Genomic DNA, 25198 nt, shown 5'->3' on the forward strand with positions numbered 1-25198 from the left:
GGATGAATAAGCCCAAAGAAGCATTGTGCCTGACGCTGAGTTGGGTGACCAGTGAAGGCGTTGGTCCTTTCCCATGGCGCCCCCTGACTCACCTGTTGGACAGGTAGGGGGAAGGGGAGAGTAATGAGTCTTACCTGCTCAGAGCTAGGGTGGGGCAAGACACACCCCACCCCTTTCATTGGCTCTTTCCTTAGTCTTACTGACAGACCCTTGCCCAATCAGGAGGAAGTAACTTTCTATCTGCCAATAGGTGCAGAATGAGGATGGGACCTCAAGTTCGAGGCCATCCCCAGAGTCGACTGGCAGTCCCTGGGGCCAATAGCAAGCGCATAAACAGAGGCGGCCGTGGAAGAGGACTGGGCGCGATGCTCCGCCCCTCGGTGGGACTCTCAGGCGAGGCAGCCAGTGAGTTCGCATCAGTGGGTGGGCGTCTTCCTCGGAGGCGGAGCTTCAAGGGGGCGAGAGGTGTGGCTTGGCTGTCAGGTCCCTTTGCCTTTTGTTCGGTTACTGAGTTGCTGCCTTGGCCAGAGTCCGGAGCAGCCGCCGCCCGAGCGCGCCGAGCTCAGTTCGCTGCCCGCGCCGGCTCCCACCCGGCCCAACCACGACCCGGCCCGGCTCCACACGCAGGTGCGGACAATCAGGGCAGGTATCACTGGAGAGAGTGAAGGGGTGACGAGCGGCCGAGAGGTCGGTCCCACCCGTTTTAGGGCAGGTGAGGGTAGGTGCTAGGGAGCGCCATCCTGCACCGGCGGCAGGGGGCGCGCTAGGGTCCTGTGCGCGGTGTCTCGGGGGTACGCGGTTCGGGCGGAGTGTGCCTCGGGGCTCCGTGAGTCTGGATCTGATAAGGGCAGGGAGGGATCAGGGCAGGTGCCTCCTGGGTCGCACCCCCAGCGGGGCCCGCGGAGCTAGCCCGACGCCCCGTCCCTGGCTGTCGCCCTGAGCTGGCGGGGCAGACTTTGACCTGCTCCGCCTGCGTTCCAGAGCTCACTCTGCCGCCAGGAATTTACCGTCTGGGAAACTTGCTGCCGCTGGTCTCCACGGGGCCACCCTCACCCCACCCCACGCGTCATCCTCGCTTTCCCTCCCTCCCTACTCCCCCAGGCCTGGGTGGGGCCCTATTGTCTGCGCCCAGCTTGCCCAACTGTGGGGGCCGAGCTCACATTTTCCCAGCGACGCGGGCCCCACCTGCTGAGCAGGTGAGCACACGGAGTAGGGAGGCCCTCCCTTCCAGCTCCCGGAGCTTGGTGCAAACCGTACTTGAGACGCCTCCCTCCCCTCGGGTGGGTGCCGGGCTATGACTCCTCCAGAGGAGGTGGGATGGGGTGACGAGGGGGCTGGTGCTGGGCTCAGTGCCCCTCTGGTGTCTGGCACTCCCGTCTTGGTCTGGGGCGTGGGGAGGCAGGGGGTCTGTGCCTGGGTAGAGAGAATTCAGGGTCACCTCGCTCAGTTTCCAGTAGCTGCGCTTCCTCTGTGTTGATATAGGAACAGCAATACCCTTTACCTCTAATCTCGTATTGTTGAAAAATCACCCTAAACAAACTTTCCAGGAGGAAGTATCCACGGCAGCTTTCTCTGGGGGTTTTCCTGTCTCCTTGCCCAGAGCTTCCTACAGGCTCTGGGGGTCCTTTTTGGAGCAAAGCACCTTTCCCCAGCCGGCTCCAGGCTGAACGTGGGCCAGTGCCTGCGCTCTGACCCTGTCCTCCCTGCCCCCACCTCCATCCTGTTTGCTGGGCCCCTGGAGCCCGAGGTGGGGGCCGGGGTGGGGGGGCGAGAGGGGAAGCGGCGGCTTCTTCCTTCTCTTCCTGCCTCTGGGGACCACCACACCCCCTCGGATGGGGCCTGCGTGAGTGGCTGGCTCTTTCAGGCTCTGCCCCCTCCCCAGGAATGGGGTGGCTGGGGTTGGGCCAAGCTGAGAAGATTGTTCTTGTTTTTTTTTTTTTTTTCTGCACCCCATCCCCCATATTACTTAGCTGGCTGGTAATTGAGGCAGAAGTGCTGGGTGCACCGGGGCTTGCTTTCCATTTGATTTGTGAATTATGAAGATGCATTATTTCTGGAGGCTTTGCAGCCCTCTCTCTATCCCCCTGCACCCTGCTTTCCTGAGAGCCTTTGGTGGGGAAAGTGGGACAGGAGAAAGGCCTTTTGAGGAAGGTTTCCTCCATGCAGGCACCCTCAGGCAGAGCTGCATTAACCTCCTCTTCCCTCAATACCCTGGGAACCCATCCCCTGGCTGATTTCCACCAGGCTTGCCATACTGGTTTTTAAAAAATCTCTTTTTGCAGGTATTTGGAGCCCAGCCTCCTTGGGTTTCAAAGCAGGAATATAAGAGCTGGGCTGTCCCTCAGTCTTGGGGCAGGAGGTAGATGTGGTGGGGGTTATCAGCGCTGCTTGTCCTGTTTCCCTTGGGAAGATCCTCCTGCCTCTTTCTTAACTGTAGATGGGAGAGTGTGCACCAGGCTTCAGACCCACTTCTTTGGAGTGTCCTGGGTGAGGCTGTAACCCAGTCCTGGGGATGGGGGTGTGTGTATGTGCACCCCTAGGTAGCTCCAGGAACGTGGAATTTGTGCCCAAACAACCTGTTTTCCCTCTTCTCTGTGCCAAGGTGGGGGAGGGGAAGGCATTGTAATTACGTTGACTAAATGATTAGTCTAGCTAATCTAGTTTGTGACTGTGATGAAAAGATAATACTGAGGAAGTATTGCTAGGAGGTGCCTGGTGAAAACTGGCTACTGACTGGACAGGAGGGACGAGGGAAAGAAGTAGGATCCAATTAGTCATTTCTTGCCAGATCAAGCCCCAGCTTGGGTGACAGGAGCCCTCCCCCACACCCCAGCTCCACCCCATTCCCTCCGGAACCGCCGCAGTTTGGGCTGCCAGAGCTGAGACTTAGGGAATGCGGCATGTGGGAACTAAGGTCAGGCGAGGGCTGGCAGCCTTCTCCCCTTCTGAGGCCCATGGGGTGGGTGCCCATGAGACTGAGGGGGGTGCTCCCCACCAAGTGCCACCTTAATATAACATGGCACAGTTGACTAGTCTGCAGAAGGACTGTTTATCTGGAAAGGTGTTATAGGGGGATAGTTCTGAGCACAGGGATTTGGGCTTGGGCAGAGCTGAACTTGAGTCCTAACCCAGTATCTCCTTACTGGCGTAGCCTTCGTCAAATCTCTTCCCCTCTTGAAGCCTCAGGCCCCCCTTTGGCAAAATAGGAATAATAAATCCTAAGAACTTGATGAATGGTAACTTAAAATCAAGAAAGGACTATGGAGCTGGGCTTGGTGGTGCACACGCTTATGATCCCAGCAGCTTAGGAGGCTGAGGGAGAAGGATTGAGAGTTCAAAGCCAGCCTCAACAACTTAGTACTTGGCAACTGTCTCTAAATAAAACATGGAAAAGGGCTGTGGATGTGGCTCTGTGGTTAAGTGCCCCTGGGTTCAATCCTCAGTACCAAAAAAAAAAAAGGACTATGGATACCAAGCACAACTCACTGTTCTCATGTACTCATTTTGGCTACTGGTAGAAGCAGGTGTCATTAATTCCATCCTATGGATAAGGGAATTAAAACGCAGGGCAGTTAAGTAACTTGCCCAAGGTTGCACAGTAGGACTCAAGCAGAGCCAGGACTGGCATTTGGGTTTTTTGGCTCCAAGCCCGGAGCCCATTCTGCCTTATGGTTCTTCTGCTACTGTGAAAGGACTTTTTTTATGCTGGTGATGGAACCCAGGATCTCACATGTGTTAGGCAGGCACGCTACCACTGAGCCACACCCCCAGCCCCGGAAGGAATTTTTTTCTGCTACCTCTTTTTGACAGCCTCTGCTAGATTGGTAAGAAGAGAATTCAGAAGGGCACAGCAAGCTGTGTGGGTGATAAAGGTGGGGACAGGTTTGACAGGTGGGAATGACTCATGTCCTAGCGGCTCTCAGCACTCTAGAACTTCTCCAGGGGCTTGATGGAGGGGTTAGCCCCCAAGGCTAAGGGCTCCTGTGGGTGTTAGGGGATGTTGGGTAGAACCATGGCTTTCTGGGCCTGTCCCTGCACAGGAGGTGGGAATTGCCCACTTGGCTAGGGTCTGGGGCTGTGCCAAGATAAAGGGGGCTGCTCCCTGGGGAGTGGAGAGAAATGAGAGTCGGATTCAGACCTGGGTGAGTGTCCTGCTGCCTGGTGCTAGCTGATGCTGCCAGGCTGTTCTTGGAGGGGAATCGGCCATGATCTGGAGGTTGGGAGGCCTGGGGGCTGTAGTAGGCTGCTTCTGGGTGGACCTTTCTGTTGATGGGGTGGGAGTCTTGGGTGCTGTCAGCCAGGGCTTCAGGCTTTGAGGGAGGAGCTAGTGTCAGATTGTCCTGTCAGACCAGTCTGGATCTCGATCTGGCACCTCTGCCAGCTGGGTACCTGATATCAGAATGGGTCTGCAAACAGCCTAAGACTTGGGTTCTTGGGGCTGGGGATATAGCTCAGTTGGTAAAGTGCTTGCCTCATGTGTACAAGGCCCTGGGTTCAATCCCCAGCACCACCACTGAAAAAAAAAAAAAAAAAGAAATGTGTTCTCTGTATAAGGCCCTGGGTTTGAACCCTAATACTGGGAAAAAAAAAAAAAAAAAAAAAAGGAAATAAAGAAATGGGTTCTCCATGTGTGATTACTGAGTCTGATTACTGAGTCTCTCAGCACCAGACTGTTACATCCCTTGAAGGCAAAAGGGGACCCCAAGTCATGGGGATTATGGATCCTTGTGAAGAGGAGACTAACAGGCCTTGGTATGAGAGAGAAGGAAAGAGAAGGAACTCATTCTGGCTCTCCAGAGGGTGATGGGCTTATGGTGTTTTTGTTTTTGTTTTTTGGCAGTTGGTGGTGCTGGGGTTTGAATTTAGGGCTTGCTTTACACATGCTAGGCAAGTGCTGTACCAACTGAACTATATCATCAAGCCTGGTCTGTGATTTTTCTATTGCTCTGAGGACACAAAAGCAAGAAGTGGGATTGATTCCCTAATGGAAGGAATGGAGGCTAGACAGGAGGAAGGACTTCTGCACATTATAGATGAGGTTTTTTTTTTTTTTTCCCCCCGGTACCAGGGATTGAAAACAGGGGTGCTTAACCACTGAGCCATATCCCCGACCCTTTTTATTTTTTATTTTGTGACAGGGTCTCGCTGAGTTGCTTAGGGCCTCACTAATTTACTGAGTCTGGCTTTGAACTTGAGATCTTCCTGTCTCGGTCTCCCGAGCTGCTGGGATTAAGGCATGCGCCATCATGTGCAGCTTGCAGATGAGTTGAAGGAGAATGAGGGAGCTATGGAGGCTCAGAGCTGAGTCTCCTCTGAGGAGGGGCTGTGCCATCTGGGAGGGAGGGCTCCTTCTGGGCGAGTCTGAGGCCTGCTAGGTTCCCTGGGACAGAACATACTCAGTGAAATATTTCATGCCGAAGAAATGAAAAATAAAAATAAAAACTAGCAGAGATGTCTTGTGTCTTTTGGGATAAGAGCCAGATGGCAGTGAGGGGGACAGGCGTCTGTGAGCAGACGTGAAGAGACCCCGTGAAGAGAAAAAGCAGTGTGGCTGACTGGGGCAGGTCCTTGGGGTTTGTGTTACTGCAGGTGACATCCTGAGGCCTCTCCTGGGACATGGTTGAGGTTGGTGAAGATCTGGGGAGGTGGATTGCCCTATTTTCTAGCAATCCTCAACCAAGCCTGATGAGAAAGCTTTCTAACCACTCCCCTGAGCTCAGGCTTGAGGGCCCTCAGGGCTGAAGCTCAGCTTTCTGTCTTTATCTACTGGAGACAGTGGATTCTTCTCTCTCTCTCTCTCTCTCTCTCTCTCTCTCTCTCTCTCTCTCTCTCTCTCTCTCTCTTTCCCCGAGGCAACTACCCTGAATGCCTGTTTTTCCCCCTTGTCTTTCCTTGGTGCTCTTTGGTTCTTCAGCCTCCATCCCGGGAGCTTGTGTTCTGGACACCTTGAGTTTTAACCAAGCCTTTCCCCAAACCTGGCTTTTCTCTAGCATGCTCCGTGTGGGGACTAGGTGGCCAGACCTCCTTGACTTGCTCAGGAGAGGGTTGGGTCACCTTTCCTGCAGAATCACACACTAAGGAGCAGATATCAGCTGGGGTCCAGTTGAGGAGTGGGCTGACCAGGGACCAGGCTGCCCAGGCCCCACCGGTGGTGGCCGCTGGTGGTGCAGGGAGGGTGTTGCTGTGTGGAATTCCATCACCAGCACGAGTCAGCCCTTTGCTGTTGTTCCTGATGTGGCTGAAGTGTTTTTCCATTCCCAGGAGTCCCAGTTTGGGCTCATCTACTGGCTTGGGATTGTGCCCATAGAGGGTCCTCAGCAGGGAATAGAGGTCCAGCTGGAGCCCAATCCAGGGGAGCCCAGAGGTTCCTGAGGTCACGCCCCTTAGCCGGGGCATTTCCCTCTCCTACAGATCCCCTTCATTTTCCCACCCCGGTTTGTTTGCTTTGGGAGGGAGCCCAGGAGTAGGAAAACAAATAACAGCTGGGTCGCAGGCTTGAGTCTCCCCCACTCCCAGCTTGTCCTCAGGCCGCAGCCTGGGCTGTCCTCCAGCCTGGAAGTGAGGGTTTTCCTCCGGAAGTTTCCCTGTCTTCTCTCGTCCGCTGCTTGACCAGCCCTGGCCATGCATGGCTCCACTGGTCTCTGCCCTCTTGGAGTGACCATTCTGCTGATGGAGACCACGGTGTCTGCCCAGGACCCTCTGGTCTGCAGCGGGTGTTGGTGGGAGGTGGGTGGGGGAGGTTCCTTCCTGAAGCTGCCAGCCTGAGGGGAAGGCTCAAGTCCCAGCCTGAGGAGGGACACAGGCTCTCCAGGGAAGCATGATGTCTGGCTCTCTGTTACCTTACTTGGGACGCCTGGCCACATCTCAGCTGGAGCCAGAGACAGTGGGAAAGGCTTTGGGCCAGGCTTTGGGCCTGTTGAGCCTGGCCTGCCCAGGAAATCCCTCCCCTGACTGGCCCTGCTGTCCATTGCTGCAGGAGGCAGCCTCTAACTGCCGACAGGGAGTCCAGTGTCTCCACCTGGCCTGGACCAAGTTCTTCTGCCTGCCCAGGACTGGACATAACTTCTCTACGGTCGTGTCCCCCTGCTTCCCCAGGAGTCTGGCCCAGACCTATAAGGAAGTTTCCTTCCTTGCCTTCATCCAAGGAGTCAGAGAAAGGAAATCTCTGACTGAAAAGGCAGGCGGGCTGCCAGCCACCTTGCCCATCCTTGCCTGGCACATCTCTGCCCACTCCTGGCTGGCGTCTCTTCCTCTCCTGTGCGAGCGCTTGCCTTTCCTGTCCACAGGTGGCTTCCAGAGTCATGTGCTCGATTCATGCAGCTGACTGAAGAAAGTCATAGCTTGATGGGCTCCGTTTATAGATGAGGAAAATGAGGCTAAGGAAATGGAGTAACTTGCCCGAATGTGCACAGCCAGTGAGGGGTGGGACCTCATGGAGCCCCGCTCCTGTCTCAAAATGCCCTGCTTTCCTGCCCCTGCTTGCTGCTCCCTCCTGTCACCATCTGAGCCTCGGACGTGGATCTGCACAGGATGCTGGCCTCCAGTTCCAGGAACCTTGGGGGACCCAGCCCTATCCTTCCTTGCCTTCTAGTCCCCAGATGCAATGTTTCTGAGCCTGAATCCTGTACAGCCTCTCAGGCAACCTGTTCTGTCCTCACTTCTGGGTGACTTATTGACCCTTGGCCTCCTACAGCCCAGCCTAGCTGTACCCTTTGCTGACTGTCCTTAGCGGGTGCTAACTGGGGCAGGAGGCTGATGTCGCTCTAGTGGCCTTATTTTTTTTAAGTCAGAGTTGGAACTGGGGGTGGTGGTACAGGCCTGTAATCTCAGCAAGTCAGGAGGTTGAGACAGGATTGCAAGTTCAAGGCCAGCCTCAGCAATTTAGGGAGATTCTGTCTCAAAAAAATAAAAAGAACTGGGGATGTAGCTCAAGGTTAAAGCACCGGGTTTAATTCCCAGTGTGTGTCCCTCCCAAAAATAAATAAAAATAAAATAATAAAATAAAGTCAGGGCTAGGCCACGCTTTGCAGGACAGCTTTGGATTGAGGGTGCCCACTGCTAGTGCTTTGAGTTGTCTGGCAGAGGGGTGCATCGAAGGACGGGGTGCACTCCAGGATACGCCCGCAGCAACCTCATTTCTTCCTTGCAGGCTCCTACTTGGTCTGGACTGGGTAGGGAAAGGGTCCTTCCCAACCCTCTCAGGGCTCTGTGTCTTCTCTCTTCCTGTCCTTGAGCTGTCCCCACTGCACCCTGTGATCTCTCAGCTGGCTTCACCCTTCCCTACTGCCAACAGTAGAACAAGCTCTATACAAAGTGTCCCCCCCCATTCAGCCCAGAAACCCTCCCTGTCTCTGTCCCTGCCTTCTCCGGCTGGCTCCTGGGCAGGGCCCTCGTCCGTCTCCTGCTTCCACCCTGTCTCTGTCCAAGGGAATTGTGGAAGGTCTGACTTCAGGTCTGGGTGGAATGTAATGAGACCAAACTGGGTGCGGCCCTCCACTCCTGTGAAGAGCCAAACCTGCACTTTTATTTCTCGTGGGAGAATTTCCCAGGTCTTTCTCAGGAGTAGAGGGGAGAGAAAGGTGTGGCGGGTCGTGAGGCCTGCCTGAGATCTGACTTCCAGCTTTCCTGTTGCGAGAATATCTGTGCAGTCCTCTCCTTGGGAAGAGTTCTAGTGCCTGTCCTCTCTCTGAACCTCTTTCCAACCCTGACCTCATCCTCAGTTTTCTCTCATCTGCTTGGGAATCCTGATCCCTTATTACTAGCATCTTAGACCTCAGCATTCCTTTGAGATGACCTGGGCCACCCTTTCTGTAGATGAAGCCAGGAGATGGAAAGTAATTGCCCAGGGACTCCCAGCACTTTGTGGAGCCGGGACTGGAGTCTGCGATGGTGGGTGTGCCACGGGGTGTTCTTCCACCCAGGAGTGCCCTTGGCTGCGGCAGTCCCCTCCTCCCGCAGTCCCCTCCTCCCTCTGCAAGAGGTCTCAGCTCCATCCAGTCTTGTCTGGTGAACCAGATGCTGGTCCTGCTGTGAGCAGAACATCACCGTTTCCTCCATGGGAGGCTCAGGCCAGCCCCGCTTTTTTATTTGGTAGTAGGTATTGAGCTCGGGTAGCCTACCACTGAGCAGCACCTCAGCCATTTTTAGTTTTTATTTTGAGACAGGGTCTCACTCAGTTTCTGAGACTGACCTTGAACTTGCGATCCTCCTGCCTGAGTCTCCCAGGCTGCTGGGATTTCTAGCATGCACCACCATGCCCGGCCTGTTTCCCTTCCTAGAGGTTGGGAATAAAAAAATGCCTGCCAGCAAGAAAGAGATCCAGGGGCTGGGGAGATAGCTCAGATGGTAGAGCACTTTCCTTGCAAGCACAAGGCCCTGGGTTCAATCCCCAGCACCACAAGGAAAATAAACAAGAAAGAGATCCATTTGATATTAAAGGAAACTGAGTGCTTGTCTCCCTCTGCCCCCCCATCATTTGCCCTCTTCTGTCTTGCCCTGGGCAGCTATCTGGCCCTCAACTTCCTTGGCTCCAAAATGGGCTACTGGGAGTGGCAAGGGACCTGCGAGGAAATCCCACATCCTGGATCTTGGTGGTCCTTTCTAATTTGAGGCTGGCCCCTCCCCATTGGAAAGACACTAAGGTTAGTCAGAGAAAGGGCCTTTCCTGGTCAGAAGGGGGCGTTTGTGTTGAGCAGGGCTGGGAATGTGCAGCTGGTCCTGAGCTGAGCTGACCGAAGCTCTGCATCTGAATGTCCACTCAGCCTTCTGTGTCACAGCGTGGCGTTTGGAGGGTTAGTATAACTGTGCTTTACCTTCATCTCAAGTGCTCGAATGTCCAGCTTTCTCTCTCCCCCCAGAGGTGGCTTCTCTGCCCAGCTGGCCCCTCCCAACCACCTTGGTTCTCTCTTGGGACCTGCCATTGGGGCAGGGGGCAGGATGGGGGAGGCAGGAGAAACGCCAAGCAGGATTTTCCTGAGTCTGCCTCTTCCAAGCCCCTGGTTTCCTGCCATTGACCCTTGTCTGCTGCCTGGGACAGGGTGTGTGGGAAGGGCGGGGGCAGGGATTGCCTCCTGAAATAGCCACACTTGGCCAATGCCTGGGAGCAGCTGTGCACATCTGGTGGCACAGAGCCTGCTGTCTGGTGTCCTGGGCCTGCTTCTGTTTATCAGCCCGAAACTCTGAGTCACTCAGTGTGGCAGGAGCAAAGGAAGGAGGTGGCTGGGAGCTGGTCTGGCTCCTGCCTCTGCCTGTATCAGGTGTGCTCAAGGCAGGGGAGGGGCTGTGCATTGCCATAAAAGGGAAAAAGACCTGAAGGATCCTTCGTCATCCTCCTTGAGGGTGGCTCTGGGCTGTCTTTGGGAAGAAGTCCCTGGTGCTCTTGTTCCTGGGGCGGGACCAGGCTGCTCGGTTCCCCACCCTCATCCTCATTAGTTCCTCATCACAGCGGGACAACCAGCCTGAGATGCAGGGTGCTAACCCTCTTCGTGGGTAGACCAGCCTGGGGTCTGCTTGCTCTGAGGCCACCTGGGACATGCGAAGGCTGCAGACTTTGGTGTCATTCACACCTATGCCTGGTCCAGGCCCTTGTCATGTCTAGCCTGTTTTCATATCTCTAAATGTGGGAACAGAGTGTGTGATTTGAAGCGCACAGCATGGTGAGAGGACGGCATCCGTGAGGCCTGGTACATAGTAGACCCTCATAGCTTCCCCCGTCCCTCCTCTCAGTCACCCACCTCTGCGGGTCAGTCCCCAAGACAGAGGAGGCAAGCAGACCCAGTGGGAAGTTCACATGCCTGCTTCAAGGTGCTAATTAACCTCCAAGCACCCCCAAGTCCCTGCAGAGAGGGGCAGGGGTTCTCGAGTGGCAGTGACCACCCCAGAGGCCTGCCCCACTCCATATCTCTAAGCCTGGGTTAAAAAGGTGAGAAAGTACTTCCAGGGGCGAGGCAGTACAGACGATGACAGCAATGGCCTCCGATGGCCTCCGGCGCTGAACGCCTACTCTTTGTCGGTGCCTGTGCCATCCTGGGTTCCTGGCTGTCCTCACAACACCTGCGAGGGAGGTGTAGCTGGGTTTTACAGATGGGGATGCCTAAGCTCAGTGGAGATCCGAGTTGGCCCAGGAGTGAGTGGCTGAGATTGGAGTCGTCTGTGGTGCTCTCGGTGCTGGGAAAGCTTGGAGTTGCTGGGGAGCTGGGAGAGAGTAGGCCTTCTGGGCCCTATGCGATCCTTCTTGACCCACAAGAAAGTGAGATCCAGGAATCTCTGAGGGAGCCTCTGGTGCCCCCAGAGAAACCTGTCTGACAGCTTCCCTGCCCCGCCCAGTTCCCCCAATGCCTGGAGAGCTGCCACCTCACTGCCCGCCTCCATAGCTTTCCCAGGGGCCTCAGTGGGGTGAGGGTGGGTCCTTGGGTCCCCAGAGGCTGCTGGAGGCCCCAGCTGCCTTATCCTGCCCTGGGAGCATTGGACTGGGACCTCCAGGTGGGCAGGCAACTGAGCTGGGGAGAGTGGGGACCCCTGGCCCCGTATAGCCCCTTGTACTGGGCCGGAGGTCAGGGATGCAATCCCAGGGGTCACACACCACTGGCTTCCCCTGGGCAGCCCCTTTGGGTCCTTTGGGTCCTGGTACAGCCACTTGGGGTCCTTGGGGCTGTGGTGGGGTCAGGGGAGAAGGGGGTCTAGGAATGGAGGAGGTTGGAGGTGGCCAGGCTGGAGTGGGGATGGGTGGGGGTGAAGCTGGGCAAGGCCATGGTTGGGATGCGCCATGAGCCAGCTGACTTTGCACCTCTCTTGTCCATTCCCGTAGCCACCATGGAGGTGATGAACCTGATCGAACAACCCATCAAGGTGACTGAGTGGCAGCAGACGTACACCTACGACTCGGGCATCCACTCAGGTGCCAACACCTGTGTGCCCTCCGTCAGCAGCAAGGGTATCATGGAGGAGGACGATGCCTGTGGGCGCCAGTACACGCTCAAGAAGACCACCACCTACACCCAGGGGGTGCCCCAGAACCAAGGTCAGCACCTTCGGGAGCTTTTCCATGGGAAGAAAATCTGGCTTGGCCCTGGAGAAATATCAGAGCAAAGGAAGGCAGACTTCAGGAGGTCCCCTTGGTTTGAGGAAGAGGCATACTTCCTGCTCTTGGGGACCCACATAGTCTGAAGAAGGAGGCAGCTCATGCTCATGGGAGCCCACCCAGTCTGAGGGAGGAGACTTAGCTATTTCAGGGTCTCCCATGTGGGATGGATGCAGACTTTTCCATGAACTTTTAGGGGAGGCCTAGACCCTGCCCTGGTGCCACCAGTCTGAAGAAGAGGCACAGTTTTTGCCTTCTGTGAGCATGGGAGTGTGATGGGGAGGCAATATTCCTGCCCTCAGGGGACCCGGGGATTATGGAATGCACCCTTTCCACTCCAGAAGCTTCTGTCTGATGGGAGACACAGGTCTGCAGCCCCAGGGAGCCCCTGGTCTGGTGGAGGAGGTGCTGTGCTCAAGCCCAGACGGGGCCCGCGTGGGCTGACATACAGATGGGCCAAGTGCAGGGCGTGGAGTGGGTGACTCAGTGCTGGGGCTCAGTCGCATGGTGGGGGAAGGGGAAGGGTGTCTTGCCAACCCAGGTGTCCCTTCCCTTCTGGGGAAAGGAACATCTGGACCCTAGGACTGTTGTCTCCACGTGCCTTCATGGCCTTGGCTAGGGTGAGCTTTGGGACCCGGAAGAGTGCAAGGTGGACTGTGCCTGATGGGGGCTCTGCAGGGCTCAGCCTCTGCACCCTGGGTCTCCTCCCTGGCCACAGGCAGAAGCCTCAGCTGGGCAGAGCCAGGTTCTGTGCTGGTCGCTGAAAGTACAGCATCTAGGTGGGAGGCCATGTAGGTGTCTCCTCCTTGCACACCAATCAGAGTAAACTCTGCCTGCCTCTCCCCTGGGGCATCCGGACAGTCACCAAGGTGGGGGTTCCTGGCTCCTACTTGTGGGGCTACCCAGGGGAGGGAACCTGGAGAAGGACCCTGAAGTCTTCACTGGGGACCCAGAGAGTAGGGCTTTGGGCTCCTGAGTCTGGCTGTCTATGATTCGTGCTCAGCTCTATAAAGTGGAAATAGCAAGACCCTTGACTTGCAGGTGGTTATAAGATTGGATAAGAACAGAAGGCAAGGAGTGAATTCAGGGCCAGGTGCATAAGGAGTACTTCAAATATCACCTAGCTTTATTAATAATGACCATGAACATTTTTGCATCAAGAGGTACCAGGCACTGAGCAGTTATCATTTAATCGTCATGAGAATTCCCTGTACTGGGTGTAACAGGTGGGGTCCCATTTCACAGATGAGGAATCTTGAGGCATTGGTGATCCCCTAATGCCATGGTTAGGGGCAAAACTGTAAATGGTGCTCTGGGACTTTGGTCAGGGTGGACCAGAGGGCCCAGGTGGGCTGTCTACACAGCCTGCCCTGCTCCCCAGGGTCCTCCCCGTCCTCCTCCTGCAGCTCTGTCCCCTTTCTGTTGGCTCTCAGGTGATCTGGAGTACCAGATGTCCACGACCGCCAGAGCCAAGCGGGTGCGGGAGGCCATGTGTCCAGGTGTGACAGGCGAGGACAGCTCCCTGCTGCTAGCCACCCAGGTGGATGGACAGACCACCAACCTGCAGCGACTGGCTGAGCCGTCCCAGCTGCTCAAGTCAGCCATCGTGCATCTCATCAACTACCAGGACGATGCTGAGCTGGCCACCCGGGCCCTGCCGGAACTCACCAAACTGCTCAATGATGAGGACCCGGTCCGTCAGGGCCTGGGCGGGGGGAGGGGCTGGGCAGATGTCCACCAGGGAGGGAGTTCCTGTCCCAGACTCCCCACCAGCTGAGGTGGCCAGCTTGAGCTCATCTGAGAGGAAAGGTGACTTGCCTCTACCGTTCCTCAGTAGTGGGGCCTGGCCCATCTGCTCACATCCCCCTACTCTTTCCCAACCTCCAGGTGGTGGTGACCAAGGCGGCCATGATTGTGAACCAGCTGTCAAAGAAGGAGGCATCACGGCGGGCCCTGATGGGCTCACCCCAGCTGGTGGCGGCTGTAGTGCGCACCATGCAGAACACCAGCGACCTGGACACGGCCCGCTGCACCACCAGCATCCTGCACAACCTGTCCCACCACCGCGAGGGGCTTCTGGCCATCTTCAAGTCGGGCGGCATCCCCGCCCTGGTCCGCATGCTCAGGTGCTTGTCCCTTCTCACTGCGGGAGCCTAGGGCTCCCCTCATCTGGGCTTTCCCCCTCCCTTCTTTGGGCTTCCTTACACATATTGAGTACCTGCTGTGTGCCAGGTGCAGAAACACCCCTAGCCTGGTGCTCAGCTGCACCCAGCCTAGCAGGGGAGACAGGTGTGTAAACAGCAGGTTAATTATCAGGGTACAGCATAGGCTGTGGCAGAAGATGCCTGAGATTGCCCAGAGGTAGACTCGTTCCTGTGGCAGGGTTGATGGATGAGTGGAGTTTGGTTAGTGTAGAGGAAGGTGATGGTGTTCTAGGTAGAGGGAACAGCACGGGTGGGGTACCTGTGACCTTGTCTTTCCTGTCTTATGCTGACGTAGAGCGGCCTCATTGCTCATCCAGGCCGGGAACTCCCTCGGGGTAGTGGTATGGATTGCACTCCCATCTGCACCCCTTGCAGGGTTTCTCTGGCACTGAGCCTTCCACATGGTTGTTACCACACAGGGGAAGGTATTGAGGGGACCTGCTCTGTGCTCGGCACCAGAGAGAAGCTCAGAAGCAGGAGCAGTCATGTCCCTGTCTAAGTGGGGCAGTGCATGTGCTCGGTGTATGAGTGGGGCTGGGCTCAAGGGATGATGGGATGGGTTGGGATTGGATTGATGGATATTTTGTGTGTGGTGCTGGGCTTTGGACCCAGGGCCTCACGCATGTCAGAGTCACGAGGTTTTAATAAAGAGCTATTCCCATGGGGCTGCTGGTATGAGGGATGCTTCCTGCAGAAGGTGAGGACCCCTTCTAGGCAGGGACCTGACTCACGCCGGCTCCTGCCTGCCCCCCAGCTCCCCAGTGGAGTCCGTCCTGTTCTACGCCATCACCACCCTGCACAACCTGCTGCTGTACCAGGAGGGCGCCAAGATGGCAGTGCGCCTGGCGGACGGGCTGCAGAAGATGGTGCCCCTACTCAACAAGAACAACCCGAAGTTCCTGGCCATCACCACGGACTGCCTGCAGCTCCTGGCCTACGGCAACCAGGAGAGCAAGGTGGGCACCCTGTCCCCAGGCCTGCAGCCCACGCTTGCCTCACCTTTCACCCTGCCCGGCTGTAGGCCTCTGTCCCCTTGTGCTTCTAGGTGACGTCTGTGTGCATACAGACAAACATGTTTTGCCCTGTTTCCGAATTCTCAGCATGGTTTTGAGGATCAGATAGAGAAAAAAATACCCTCGTCTTTCTCATAGTTGCTGTTATTTTTTGTTTTTTGGTGCAGGACTAGTAATTGAAGTCCTTTTTATTTTTATGTTGAGGCAGGGTCTCCCTAAGTTGCAGAGGCGGATCTTGAACTCATGATCCCCCTGCCTCAGCTTCCGGAGTCATGGGGATTACAGGCGTGCACCACTGTGCCTGGCCACTGCTGTCATTTTGATGTTTTTTTGTTTTTTTTTTTTTTTTTTTCAGAACTGTTCTAGGGGCTTATTTACAAATACATACATCTGGTTGTAGTCAGAGCAGTGTGTGAATTTGCATCTGTTTTCTTTCTTCCTTTTTTTTTTTTGGTACTAGAACCAAAAGATGAACCTAGAGATTGAACCTAGAGATGCTCTACCATTGAGCTACATCCCCAGTCCTTTTTTCTTTTTTATTTTGAGACAGGGTCTCACTAAGTGCTGAGGCTGGTCTCCAACTTGTGATCCTCCTTCCTCAGCCTCCTGAGTTCCTGGGATTACAGATGTGCACTACTGTGCTCTGCTGGGTAGAGCATTCAGATCGCTTCCAGTTTTCCCTCTTTATCTGTTATGAACATCTTTGAGCACATGACTTTTCCCAGAATGGAAAAAAATTTCATCAGCAGGGCTCCAGGCTTTTACCCAGATGGTCTAATTTCCATTGTCGTCAGTAGTAACGGCTGTGAGTACAGTTTTGCCACATCCTTGTCGGCACTGGGTATTATCCTTTTGTTAAAATTCTGGCTGACGCCATAGTCACAAAAGCTCTTTGGGTTTTAGCAGGAGCTCAGTAAGGACAGCTTTGTCATGTGCCTCCCTCCTCCCCTGAGTATTCCCCCTCACGCCGTTCTGCCCCTTCCCTGGTAGCTGATCATCCTGGCCAATGGAGGACCCCAGGCCCTTGTGCAGATCATGCGTAACTACAGCTACGAGAAGCTGCTCTGGACCACCAGCCGCGTGCTCAAGGTGCTGTCCGTGTGTCCCAGCAACAAGCCTGCCATCGTGGAGGCTGGTGAGTATGATGGACTCAGGGTGGTCTGTGGTTGGGAGGGTCAGGGGAGGACCCTGCCCTCTAGCCCGGCTTGGTCAGCTGAGCTGCCCTGTGGCTGACAAAACCCCTGTCTCCCACCCAGGTGGCATGCAGGCCCTGGGCAAGCACCTGACCAGCAACAGCCCTCGCCTGGTGCAGAACTGCCTCTGGACCCTGCGTAACCTCTCGGATGTGGCCACCAAGCAGGTGAGGGAGGTGACCAGGCCTGGGACCAGCCTTTGCAGTTTCCTGTTTGGGTACTGGGGGGGTACTGGAGCCTCTGAATCTTCTGCCCTGGTAGCTGAGGCTGGAGAAGTCCTAAAGGCCTTCCTCCACGTGGCTGGAGACTCTAGTCCTTTTGGGGATCTGAGAAGGTGAGAGGAAGGGTCTGACATCTTTAAGCAGCAGAGGTTCAGGTGGTGGCAGAGGCCCAGTTTTGGCTGAACCCTGGGCTGGGAGCAGCACTGTGCCAGGGGACAGCTTTGGGGCCCCGATGGCTAAGAACAACTGAAGGGAAGAAGCAGCTTGGTCCCTCCTTCCAACCTGGCTGCCACTCCCAGCAGCCTGCCACCGCCCCTACCCGCTGTGTGCACACCTGCTATGGACGTGAGCTCCTTTAACCCTTTCAGCAACCTGGAGGTGGAGTGCGTGACCCTGGTTAGATGACAAAACCGAGGCTCAAGGGCCTAAGGAAAAGGCGAGGCTTCCAAGATAGGGATTTTTCCTGGGAGTAGATTTGGCTTGGGGACCCTGGATGGGGGAGGGCGGCAGTGAAGACCAGAAAAGAGGGATGTGTATGTCAGTGGGTCAGCTGGTCATGGAAGCATGTGACCACCTTGGCAATCTCCTCTGGGTCCAGAGGGCTCTGTTGGCCATGCCCTTGGTCAGGGGAGGGCTCTGCCTCATCTAAGGGCCAGGTGGATGGCATGGAGGAGAAAGAGTGTGGAGCTCAGTAACAGGCCTGGGTTCAGACCCAGCACACCGCTGTGCATCTGTGGGCAGACCCCCCAACCTCTCTGAGCCTCTCAGCCTCACTTTCTCCAAGGATAGTAACACCCTCTCCCAGGGTGTCGGCAGGTCCTGGGTGAAAGTTCGCAGGCACACGCAGGCAGGGCCCATCCCTGTACCCCATCTGCTCCGCTTGGGCGTCCTTGGAAGGGCTTCCTGGAGCTGGCACCCCCCTCACCCGTTGTGCCCTCCCACCTGCCCCTAGGAGGGCCTGGAGAGTGTGCTGAAGATCCTGGTGAACCAGCTGAGCGTGGATGACGTCAACGTCCTCACCTGTGCCACGGGCACCCTCTCCAATCTGACCTGCAACAACAGCAAGAACAAGACGCTGGTGACACAGAACAGCGGCGTGGAGGCGCTCATCCACGCCATCCTGCGTGCCGGCGACAAGGACGACATCACGGAGCCCGCCGTCTGTGCCCTGCGCCACCTCACCAGCCGCCACCCTGAGGCTGAGATGGCCCAGAACTCCGTGCGCCTCAATTATGGCATCCCGGCCATTGTCAAGCTGCTCAACCAGCCCAACCAGTGGCCACTGGTCAAGGTACGACTCCCCTGCCCTGGGGCTAGCGGGGACGGCAGCTCCCTGTGCAGGGCCAGGCGCCACATTGGTAGAGAGGCCCCAAATACAGTGGCTCGGATAGGCCAAAAGTTCAACTCTCATGGAGCAGTTTAAGGTTTGACGTCGACTTTGCCCCAGACACTGAGATGATTTCTGTCTGTGCCTCTGCCACCCCTAGAGCAGAGCTTCTCGAAGTTCCCTATGCACACCTGTGGCCTGGGTGGGGCTGTGGGGGGGCTCATTACACTGCAGGTGCCGATTGAGTCTGGGCCTGGGAGTCTGCATTGCGAACACGTTCCTGGGGACATTCCGGGTCCAAGGAGCACATTCCTTATACAGAGGGTCTACATGAAAGCGTCGCTCCCACAGGGATGGTGGATTCATCTTCATCACAGATGTGCTCCCACCCTGGAAGACGGGGCTGGGGCTGGGGCTGGGGCCAGCAGGAAGTGGACACACTGCCCCAGAACCCGGTTATTGGGCCTCATTGAGATGCAAGGAAGTTAGGAAGCGTCGTCACCAGCCACAAGGCCACATGTCCTGCTAAACTAGGAGGGGTGCCCAAACGATGAGAGGAAGGGAAGGCCTGGGGGAGGCCATGGCAGCCCAGGGCAGCGACAGAGTTATGGGAGTGAGTTTGTAGAAACAAGGAAAAGAGCCCAAGGCAAGGTGACCTCTGGTGCCGGAGAGGAGAAAACTACCATTGACAGGGCTTTGTGTGCCCGCCCAGGAACCCCACTGCCCAGGGGTGTTCCACTCCCTAAATATGAGGCCATCCAGCAGTGTAGATGAGAATGACCAAGTAGTTCTGTACCTTGAACCTAAAAGACAAATCTACAGCGAGAAAGAAATGGCAGTGAGTCTGACCCCTCCTTGTTGCCTGGTCCTTGCTACAGGCCAGGGTGGGGGTAGTGTTTACATCCTGACCCAGCAGCTAAGTGACAAGTGACACCCTGTGTTCACACCCTTATCTCTCACATGACTTTCATCCCTGCCCTTCAATGATGTGACGAATTGCCTTGCCTGACCTGAGGGGCTCTGGGAGGTCACAGTGGTGACTGTGAGTCAGGGTCCCTAGAGAGGGGACCTCATCCTGCAGCTGCCCTGTTGGAGATTGATGTCACCAAGAGGAGCCTTTGGGGTCAACCAGGGCAAAGATTTCCTGATAATCAGGGTTTGGGAATTAGAAAAGCGAGCAAGCTGGGCGCAGTGGCTTCTCATGAGGCTGAGGCAGGAGGACCACAAGCTGAAGGCCAGCCTGGACAACATGGTGAGACTCTGTCTCAAAATAAAAATAAGCCCTAGGGGTGTAGCTCATTGGTAGAACACCCGGGGTTCCATCCCTAGAACCACAAGGAAAGAAGGGAAGTTAGACAGGAGGACTCACGGGTCCTTCAGAATAAGGGACACAGGCTGGGAGTGGTCTCGTTCTCTGGAGATCTCCCAGTGTGTCTGTGTCTAGCCTGAGAGGCAGAAGAGGTGACAGCAGAGGGAGGAGGTACTGAAACTGGGAAACCGGAGTCCTCCAGATGCCCAGGAAGTACCCCTGATGGCTGTCCTTTTTCCTGCCAGGCGACCATCGGCCTGATCAGAAATCTGGCCCTGTGCCCAGCCAACCATGCCCCACTGCAGGAGGCGGCAGTCATTCCCCGCCTTGTCCAGCTGCTGGTCAAGGCCCACCAGGATGCCCAGCGCCATGTGGCTGCAGGCACGCAGCAGCCCTACACGGTAAGTGAGCTTGCCGGCATCCGTGACAGCCCTCCTTGGGTGCCGGGCGTCCTCAGTGTTAGGTGCGTACGTAAAGGAGATGAGTTGCAGTGGATTTTAATTCCAAGGACCAGTGAAGCTTGTTAAGGTGTTATGGTGGGGAGGAGTTGTGGCCTCGTCCAAGGGCCACCTGACCCCATGCCGCATGCCTCCCCTCGTGCAGGATGGCGTCAGGATGGAGGAGATCGTGGAGGGCTGCACTGGAGCCCTGCACATCCTCGCCCGCGATCCCATGAACCGCATGGAGATCTTCCGGCTCAACACCATCCCCCTGTTTGTGCAGGTGAGTCTGGGGCAGGTGGGCAGGGAGCTCCCCCCAGCCACTGCTAAGAGGGCAAGATTGGGAGTCATGGGTTTGGGAGGCCTCAGCCAACTCTTGGATGGGGTGGCTTTCTAAGTTTTCTAGAAGCAAAGGAAGAGGTCATAAATGAAGAAACAAAAAAATCTTAGAATTCAACCACAGGAACATTAAAGCCATCTGTATGTCAGAGACAACCTAAAAAGCTTGGGAAGTGAACAGCGAACTGGGAAAATATATGCAAGTGCCACACAGGCAGGGGTTCAATAGCCTTCGTGTTAAAAGCTCATTAATACTAGATCCCAGGGGTTAGATGCAGGCAGAGGCGACAAGTAATTCCCAGGAGGCTCATACGCAAACAATGCTCAGCCCCAGGAGTTAAAAGAAATGAAACTTGCCTCCCAGTGAGAGCCCATTTTCCACTATCAAATTGGCAAAGGAAAATAATTGAGCGTGCCCTGCACAGGGGACAGTTTGATGAAATAGACTCATACCCTGCTGCTGGGAAGAGCGGTCTGGAAAGCAGCCTTGCAATATTTATAGGGAGTCTTGGAAATATTCATATTCATATCCTTTGACCAAGTAATTCAAATCCAAGACTCTCCATGAGATAATTTAATGCCACTTAAGATATGGACAAAAATTTATGCACAGAGATAACATTACAACGTTACTTACAGTATTTAAAAACAAATTGCAAATCAGGCACGGTGGTGCACACCTGCAATCCCAGTGGCTTGGGAGGCCGAGGCAGGAGGGTTGCAAGTTCAAAGCCAACCTCAGCAACTTCGTAAGACCCTGTCTCAAAATAAAAAAATAAAACTGTCTGGAGATGTGGCTCAGTGGTTAAGCACCCCTGGGTTCAATCCGTGGTACCAAAAAAATAAAAAAAGTGCTTGCTTTTGAACAATTTTCCCTTTAATTGTTAATGATCAGAGTAAAGGATTAGTACCGTAACTTCTTTCCATGGTGACCTCTTGTTTTAGTCTTATTGCAGTGCATTTAGAATTTAGCATTCTCTTTCTCTCAATATGAATTCAGGGATGTTTGGGAAAAGTCTCAACCTAATACATCGGAAAATGCCGAATTCTACTATTGCAAGTGAAAAGGGCAGGCATCAGAATTATACATAGGGTAGAATGATTGACCTGTGATTAAAAAGGCAGGGGGACTCTGCCGTTGTGTTCACCGCCGCTGTCTGTCTGTCTGGGGAATGAGGCTGGTTTGTTCCTTGCTGTTTATTTATGCCTTCTTGGGCTTTTCACATTTTGAAGAAAAGAGGTGGGCAGGGTTGTGGGGGGTGCTGCCGGGCCAGCCCCACCCTGGTCCCGTGTCCTGTCTTGTCTTCCAGCTCCTGTACTCGTCGGTGGAGAACATCCAGCGTGTGGCCGCTGGGGTACTCTGCGAGCTGGCCCAGGACAAGGAGGCAGCGGACGCCATCGATGCTGAGGGGGCCTCGGCCCCCCTCATGGAGCTTCTGCACTCCCGCAACGAGGGCACCGGTGAGGGGCGGGCTGGGGGCCGGCAGGGGCGGGGAGGCCGGGCCTTGTTTCCCCCGCAGTGGTGGAGGTGGCGTCGGACTTGGCCATGACTTCCCTCTCTGCTCAGCCACCTATGCTGCCGCCGTCCTGTTCCGAATCTCCGAGGACAAGAACCCAGATTACCGCAAGCGCGTGTCCGTGGAGCTCACCAACTCGCTCTTCAAGCATGACCCTGCGGCCTGGGAAGCTGTGAGTATCTGGGGTGGAACTGCCACTTCTGGGGAGCCTCTGTTCTCACCGTCGCCTTCACAGATTTCTGTTTTGGGATTGGATCGTTTTTCTTTTCTTTTTTTCTTGCGGTGCTGGGGATTGAACGCAGGGCCTTGTGCTTGCAAGGCAAGCACTCTACCGACTGAGCCATCTCCCCAGCCCTTGGATCATTTTTGACATTCCTGGCAGATGGAATTCGCAGGGAAGCCGCCTGTGTCTTTTTCTCCTCCCTGCGCAGCGCTGGGGATTGAACCCAGGTCCTCGCCCCTGTTAGGCAAGCGTGACCACCAAGCTACCTCCCAGCTGCACCACGTGTCTGTTTTTGACCTATAATAGTAGCAATTTCATTTTGCCCAAATGAATATGAAAGGTTTGAGACTCTCTTTTCTTCTCTTTTTGCTGTGGTGGGCCTTGTGCATTCTAAGCAGGCACTCTGAGTCTGCGCTGTACCCCCAAAAGGCTTCCCTTTTTCTAATTTGCACAGAGATGCTGTGTAGGCTAACATCGTCCTGGTGCTGGCTGGGGCAGTGCCTTGCACCCATTCTCCAGTCCTCTTCCTGCCACCCCCACTATCTTGTTCTGTGGGAGCCCCCGAGCATGAGTGGTGAGACGCACACCCTGGGGAGGTGCCAGTGGTCATGACGTCAGCATTTTCTTCCTCCGAGAGACCTTCACTTTGCCTTAGACCCTTTTTTAGGAGCATCTCCCTGTCGGCAGCTGAGAACCAGCCCAGAGTATGCCTTTGCAAACCTCCTTGTTTCTCTCTTCCCTAGGCCCAGAGCATGATCCCTATCAACGAACCCTATGCAGATGGTAAGTGGCCAGAGCTGTTCAGGGTTCAGAGAACCTGGAGGCTGGCAAGTGGGAGTGAGGGGGGAGACATCATGGCGGCCTCTCTGCGGTCTCTACCTAAACTCCAGTCTAGATCCCCTGATGTGGGTATGAGAAGTGGGTGGGGCCCTTGGTGGTGGGCAAGGGTAGAGGAGTCAACTGAGGACTACCTTGGCCACCCCCTGTGGTGTGGCCTACAGTCCTCTAGACAAACCCCCTTCTTGTCCCCAGACATGGATGCCACCTACCGCCCCATGTACTCCAGTGACGTCCCGCTTGACCCCCTGGAGATGCACATGGACATGGACGGGGACTACCCCATTGACACCTACAGCGATGGCCTCAGGCCCGGCTACCCCACTGCGGACCACATGCTGGCCTAGCTGGCCCCACCCCAGCACGGCACCTTCTGCCTTGCGTGTGCTCACAGGCTGCAGAGGCCCCTGTTTCTCCCTCTCGTGAACCTCCTTCTGATGGGAGCCCTCCATTTTCTCTGCTGAAACCCTGGCTTCTACTTTGGGGGGAAGGAGCATGGGAGCCCTTTGTTGCTGAGCTTCCCAAAGTAAGGCACGCTCTGGCTGCCGCCTCCTGTACCTTTGCTTGGGGCTGGAGTCCTGCTCCTCACAGCCTCTTCTTTCTAAGGAAAGACGGCTGGCCCTTCTGGTCATGGGAGTGGCCTGAGCTTCTGGGGGACACCATCTGCCAAGCCTCTGGCCCTGGTTCTGCAGCCCTGGCATATGTGGCTTCCCACCCGAGAGGCTCTTGCGCAGGCGATGGGGTGAGACAGAAAAGTGCCTGAGCCGCAGCAGCCGGGGCCGTGACTTCCTGTTGGCCTGCATGCCTCCAGAAGTCCTCCGCAGGGTTTCTTGGGATGGTGTTCTGCTCCTGCTTTTCTGTCCTGGGCTGTGGGTTCAGGGCCCGCCGACCTCCCTTCCCCACTCTGTGGCCCTGGCCACTAAAGCTTTAGACTCAGCCACCCGCATCCCCTCCTGGCCTGTCCGTCCCCAGCTGCTTGGGCCCTGCAAGGCTTTAGGTTCCTTCTCTGGGTCAGATTTTCTTACCAAACTCCACTGCCACCCCCACCCCCCACCAGGGTCTCCAGGACCCAGGTTCAAGGCCCAAACCCCTGAAATCCAAAGCTTCTTTTGAAAAATTCAGGGACCTACCAGGGGAGACAAGACAGAGATACAGAAAATGAGTGCCCTACTCTGGGGGATGTCCACCTCTCTCCAGGAGGCTGAATTGACTTCACCCCTCCTGAGGGAGCGCTGGGGACATCTCCCATCCTGCCCCCCACTGTCCCAGCTGACCCCCAGAAGTGCTCTTCTGAACCCTCTGGTGTGCGGTGAGGGGCTTTCTCTTCCCCTTCCTGTTTCAGACTCCCCTACCATCCCTTGCACATGGGTGTTGGGGAGTAGCAGGGGGTCCCAGCGGAGAGTTTTATTATTATCGCTTTATGTTTTCGGTTATTGGTTTTTTTTTTTTTTTTTTTTTTTGTATAGACCAAAGCAAAGAAAATAAAAATAACACACAGATCCGATGGAACCATTGAGGGGTGGGGTGTGGGGGAGACAAGGGGCCTCCCCTAGCAGTCTGGCTCCCTCCTGGGTTGGCTCCCCGTGTCCTCGTGGCTGCCTGGTGTGGGAAAGACAGGGCTGGAGCTATCGGGGAGGAGGGTGTGTTGGGGGAGCTGGAGTTGGTCCAATCTCATGCACAGCTGCAGAGCTGTGGCTCGGAGCCTTAGGAGGCTGGGACAGGGCAGATGACAGGGCTGAGTCCTGCCTTCAGGGGCACCAGGCCTTGTTCCTCTCCGAAGGGCAAGCTCCTCGCTGGCCTCAGCCCCCAGTCCTTCTCCATGTGCAGCCATAAGGTACATAAGGGGAGGTGGCATCTGCCACGCTCCCGGTGGCCTCTGGCTTGGGTCCCAGGCCCCTTTGGTCTGCGGTGGGCCCGCCCCCAGCTCCCACCTACTCCCTACTGTGTCCCCTGCTGCCGACTCTGCCCTCAGCCCTGTGGTGCCTCCTTGCTTCCTGGTCTTCGCTCATGCGTCCCCCGCCCTTCACCTGGCCTGCCTTCCCCTGCTCACCCAGTGGCACCTGCCCCCAGGAACAACCCCAGCCAGACTGAGCTGGGCGCCTTTTCTTCCACGCTATGTGGTGTAGACTGTCATTTCACCCATCACGTTGGTCTAACTGTCGGCTTTGTGTACCTGTTCCCTGCCCAGTCTTTCTGAGGTGGGCTGGTCACATGAGCCTGGCACTCCTGAGACCAGGAGGCACTTGTGACCGGTGCCTGCTTTCTGCACCTGGCTGGAGCTCAGGTCAGGGCTGGCCGGGTCATGGAGCTTCAGTGGGATGGGTGCTGGGCCAGAGGCAGGGAGTCTGATTAGGAGGTGGCAGGACGCTTCAGGCAAAGGGGATGACACACTGAGCTGAGCTCTGCTGACAGAGCCTTTGGAGGGAGAGGGGACATAGTGTTCAGAGGCCACAGGAGGTGCTTGACAATGCTCTTTATCTCTACTCCATGTTCAGG

At 55.8% G+C, this 25198-nt stretch overlaps 1 protein-coding gene and 1 long non-coding RNA gene across 5 annotated transcripts; one reads left to right on the forward strand and one right to left on the reverse strand.

Annotated features, from left to right (window-relative positions):
* Positions 1-473: 473 nt before the first annotated feature.
* On the forward strand, positions 474-24201 carry LOC306657087 (junction plakoglobin). 4 transcript variants are annotated; one of them, XM_079132784.1, is made up of 14 exons: positions 474-627; positions 11807-12019; positions 13513-13772; positions 13967-14205; positions 15038-15239; positions 16287-16431; positions 16553-16656; positions 17663-18001; positions 19592-19747; positions 19950-20069; positions 21436-21586; positions 21693-21814; positions 22609-22648; positions 22898-24201. In XM_079132784.1, the coding sequence occupies exons 2-14, from the start codon at positions 11812-11814 to the stop codon at positions 23047-23049; spliced, it is 2238 nt and encodes a 745-aa protein (XP_078988910.1). In that variant the 5' UTR covers positions 474-627; positions 11807-11811; the 3' UTR covers positions 23050-24201. The 4 variants fall into 4 exon arrangements, with proteins under 4 accessions (XP_078988910.1, XP_078988909.1, XP_078988911.1 ...); XM_079132783.1 differs by having other exon boundaries at positions 507-642; XM_079132785.1 differs by having other exon boundaries at positions 625-646.
* LOC306657170 lies at positions 4845-11873 on the reverse strand. The gene is made up of 2 exons (XR_013762721.1): positions 11786-11873; positions 4845-7083 (listed from the first exon to the last, which is right to left on the reverse strand). It is a non-coding gene; the product is annotated as an uncharacterized lncRNA (long non-coding RNA).
* Positions 24202-25198: the final 997 nt, after the last annotated feature.

Source organism: Sciurus vulgaris, assembly GCF_902686455.1.
Source record: "Sciurus vulgaris genome assembly, chromosome: 3".
Classification (NCBI taxonomy): domain Eukaryota; kingdom Metazoa; phylum Chordata; class Mammalia; order Rodentia; family Sciuridae; genus Sciurus; species Sciurus vulgaris.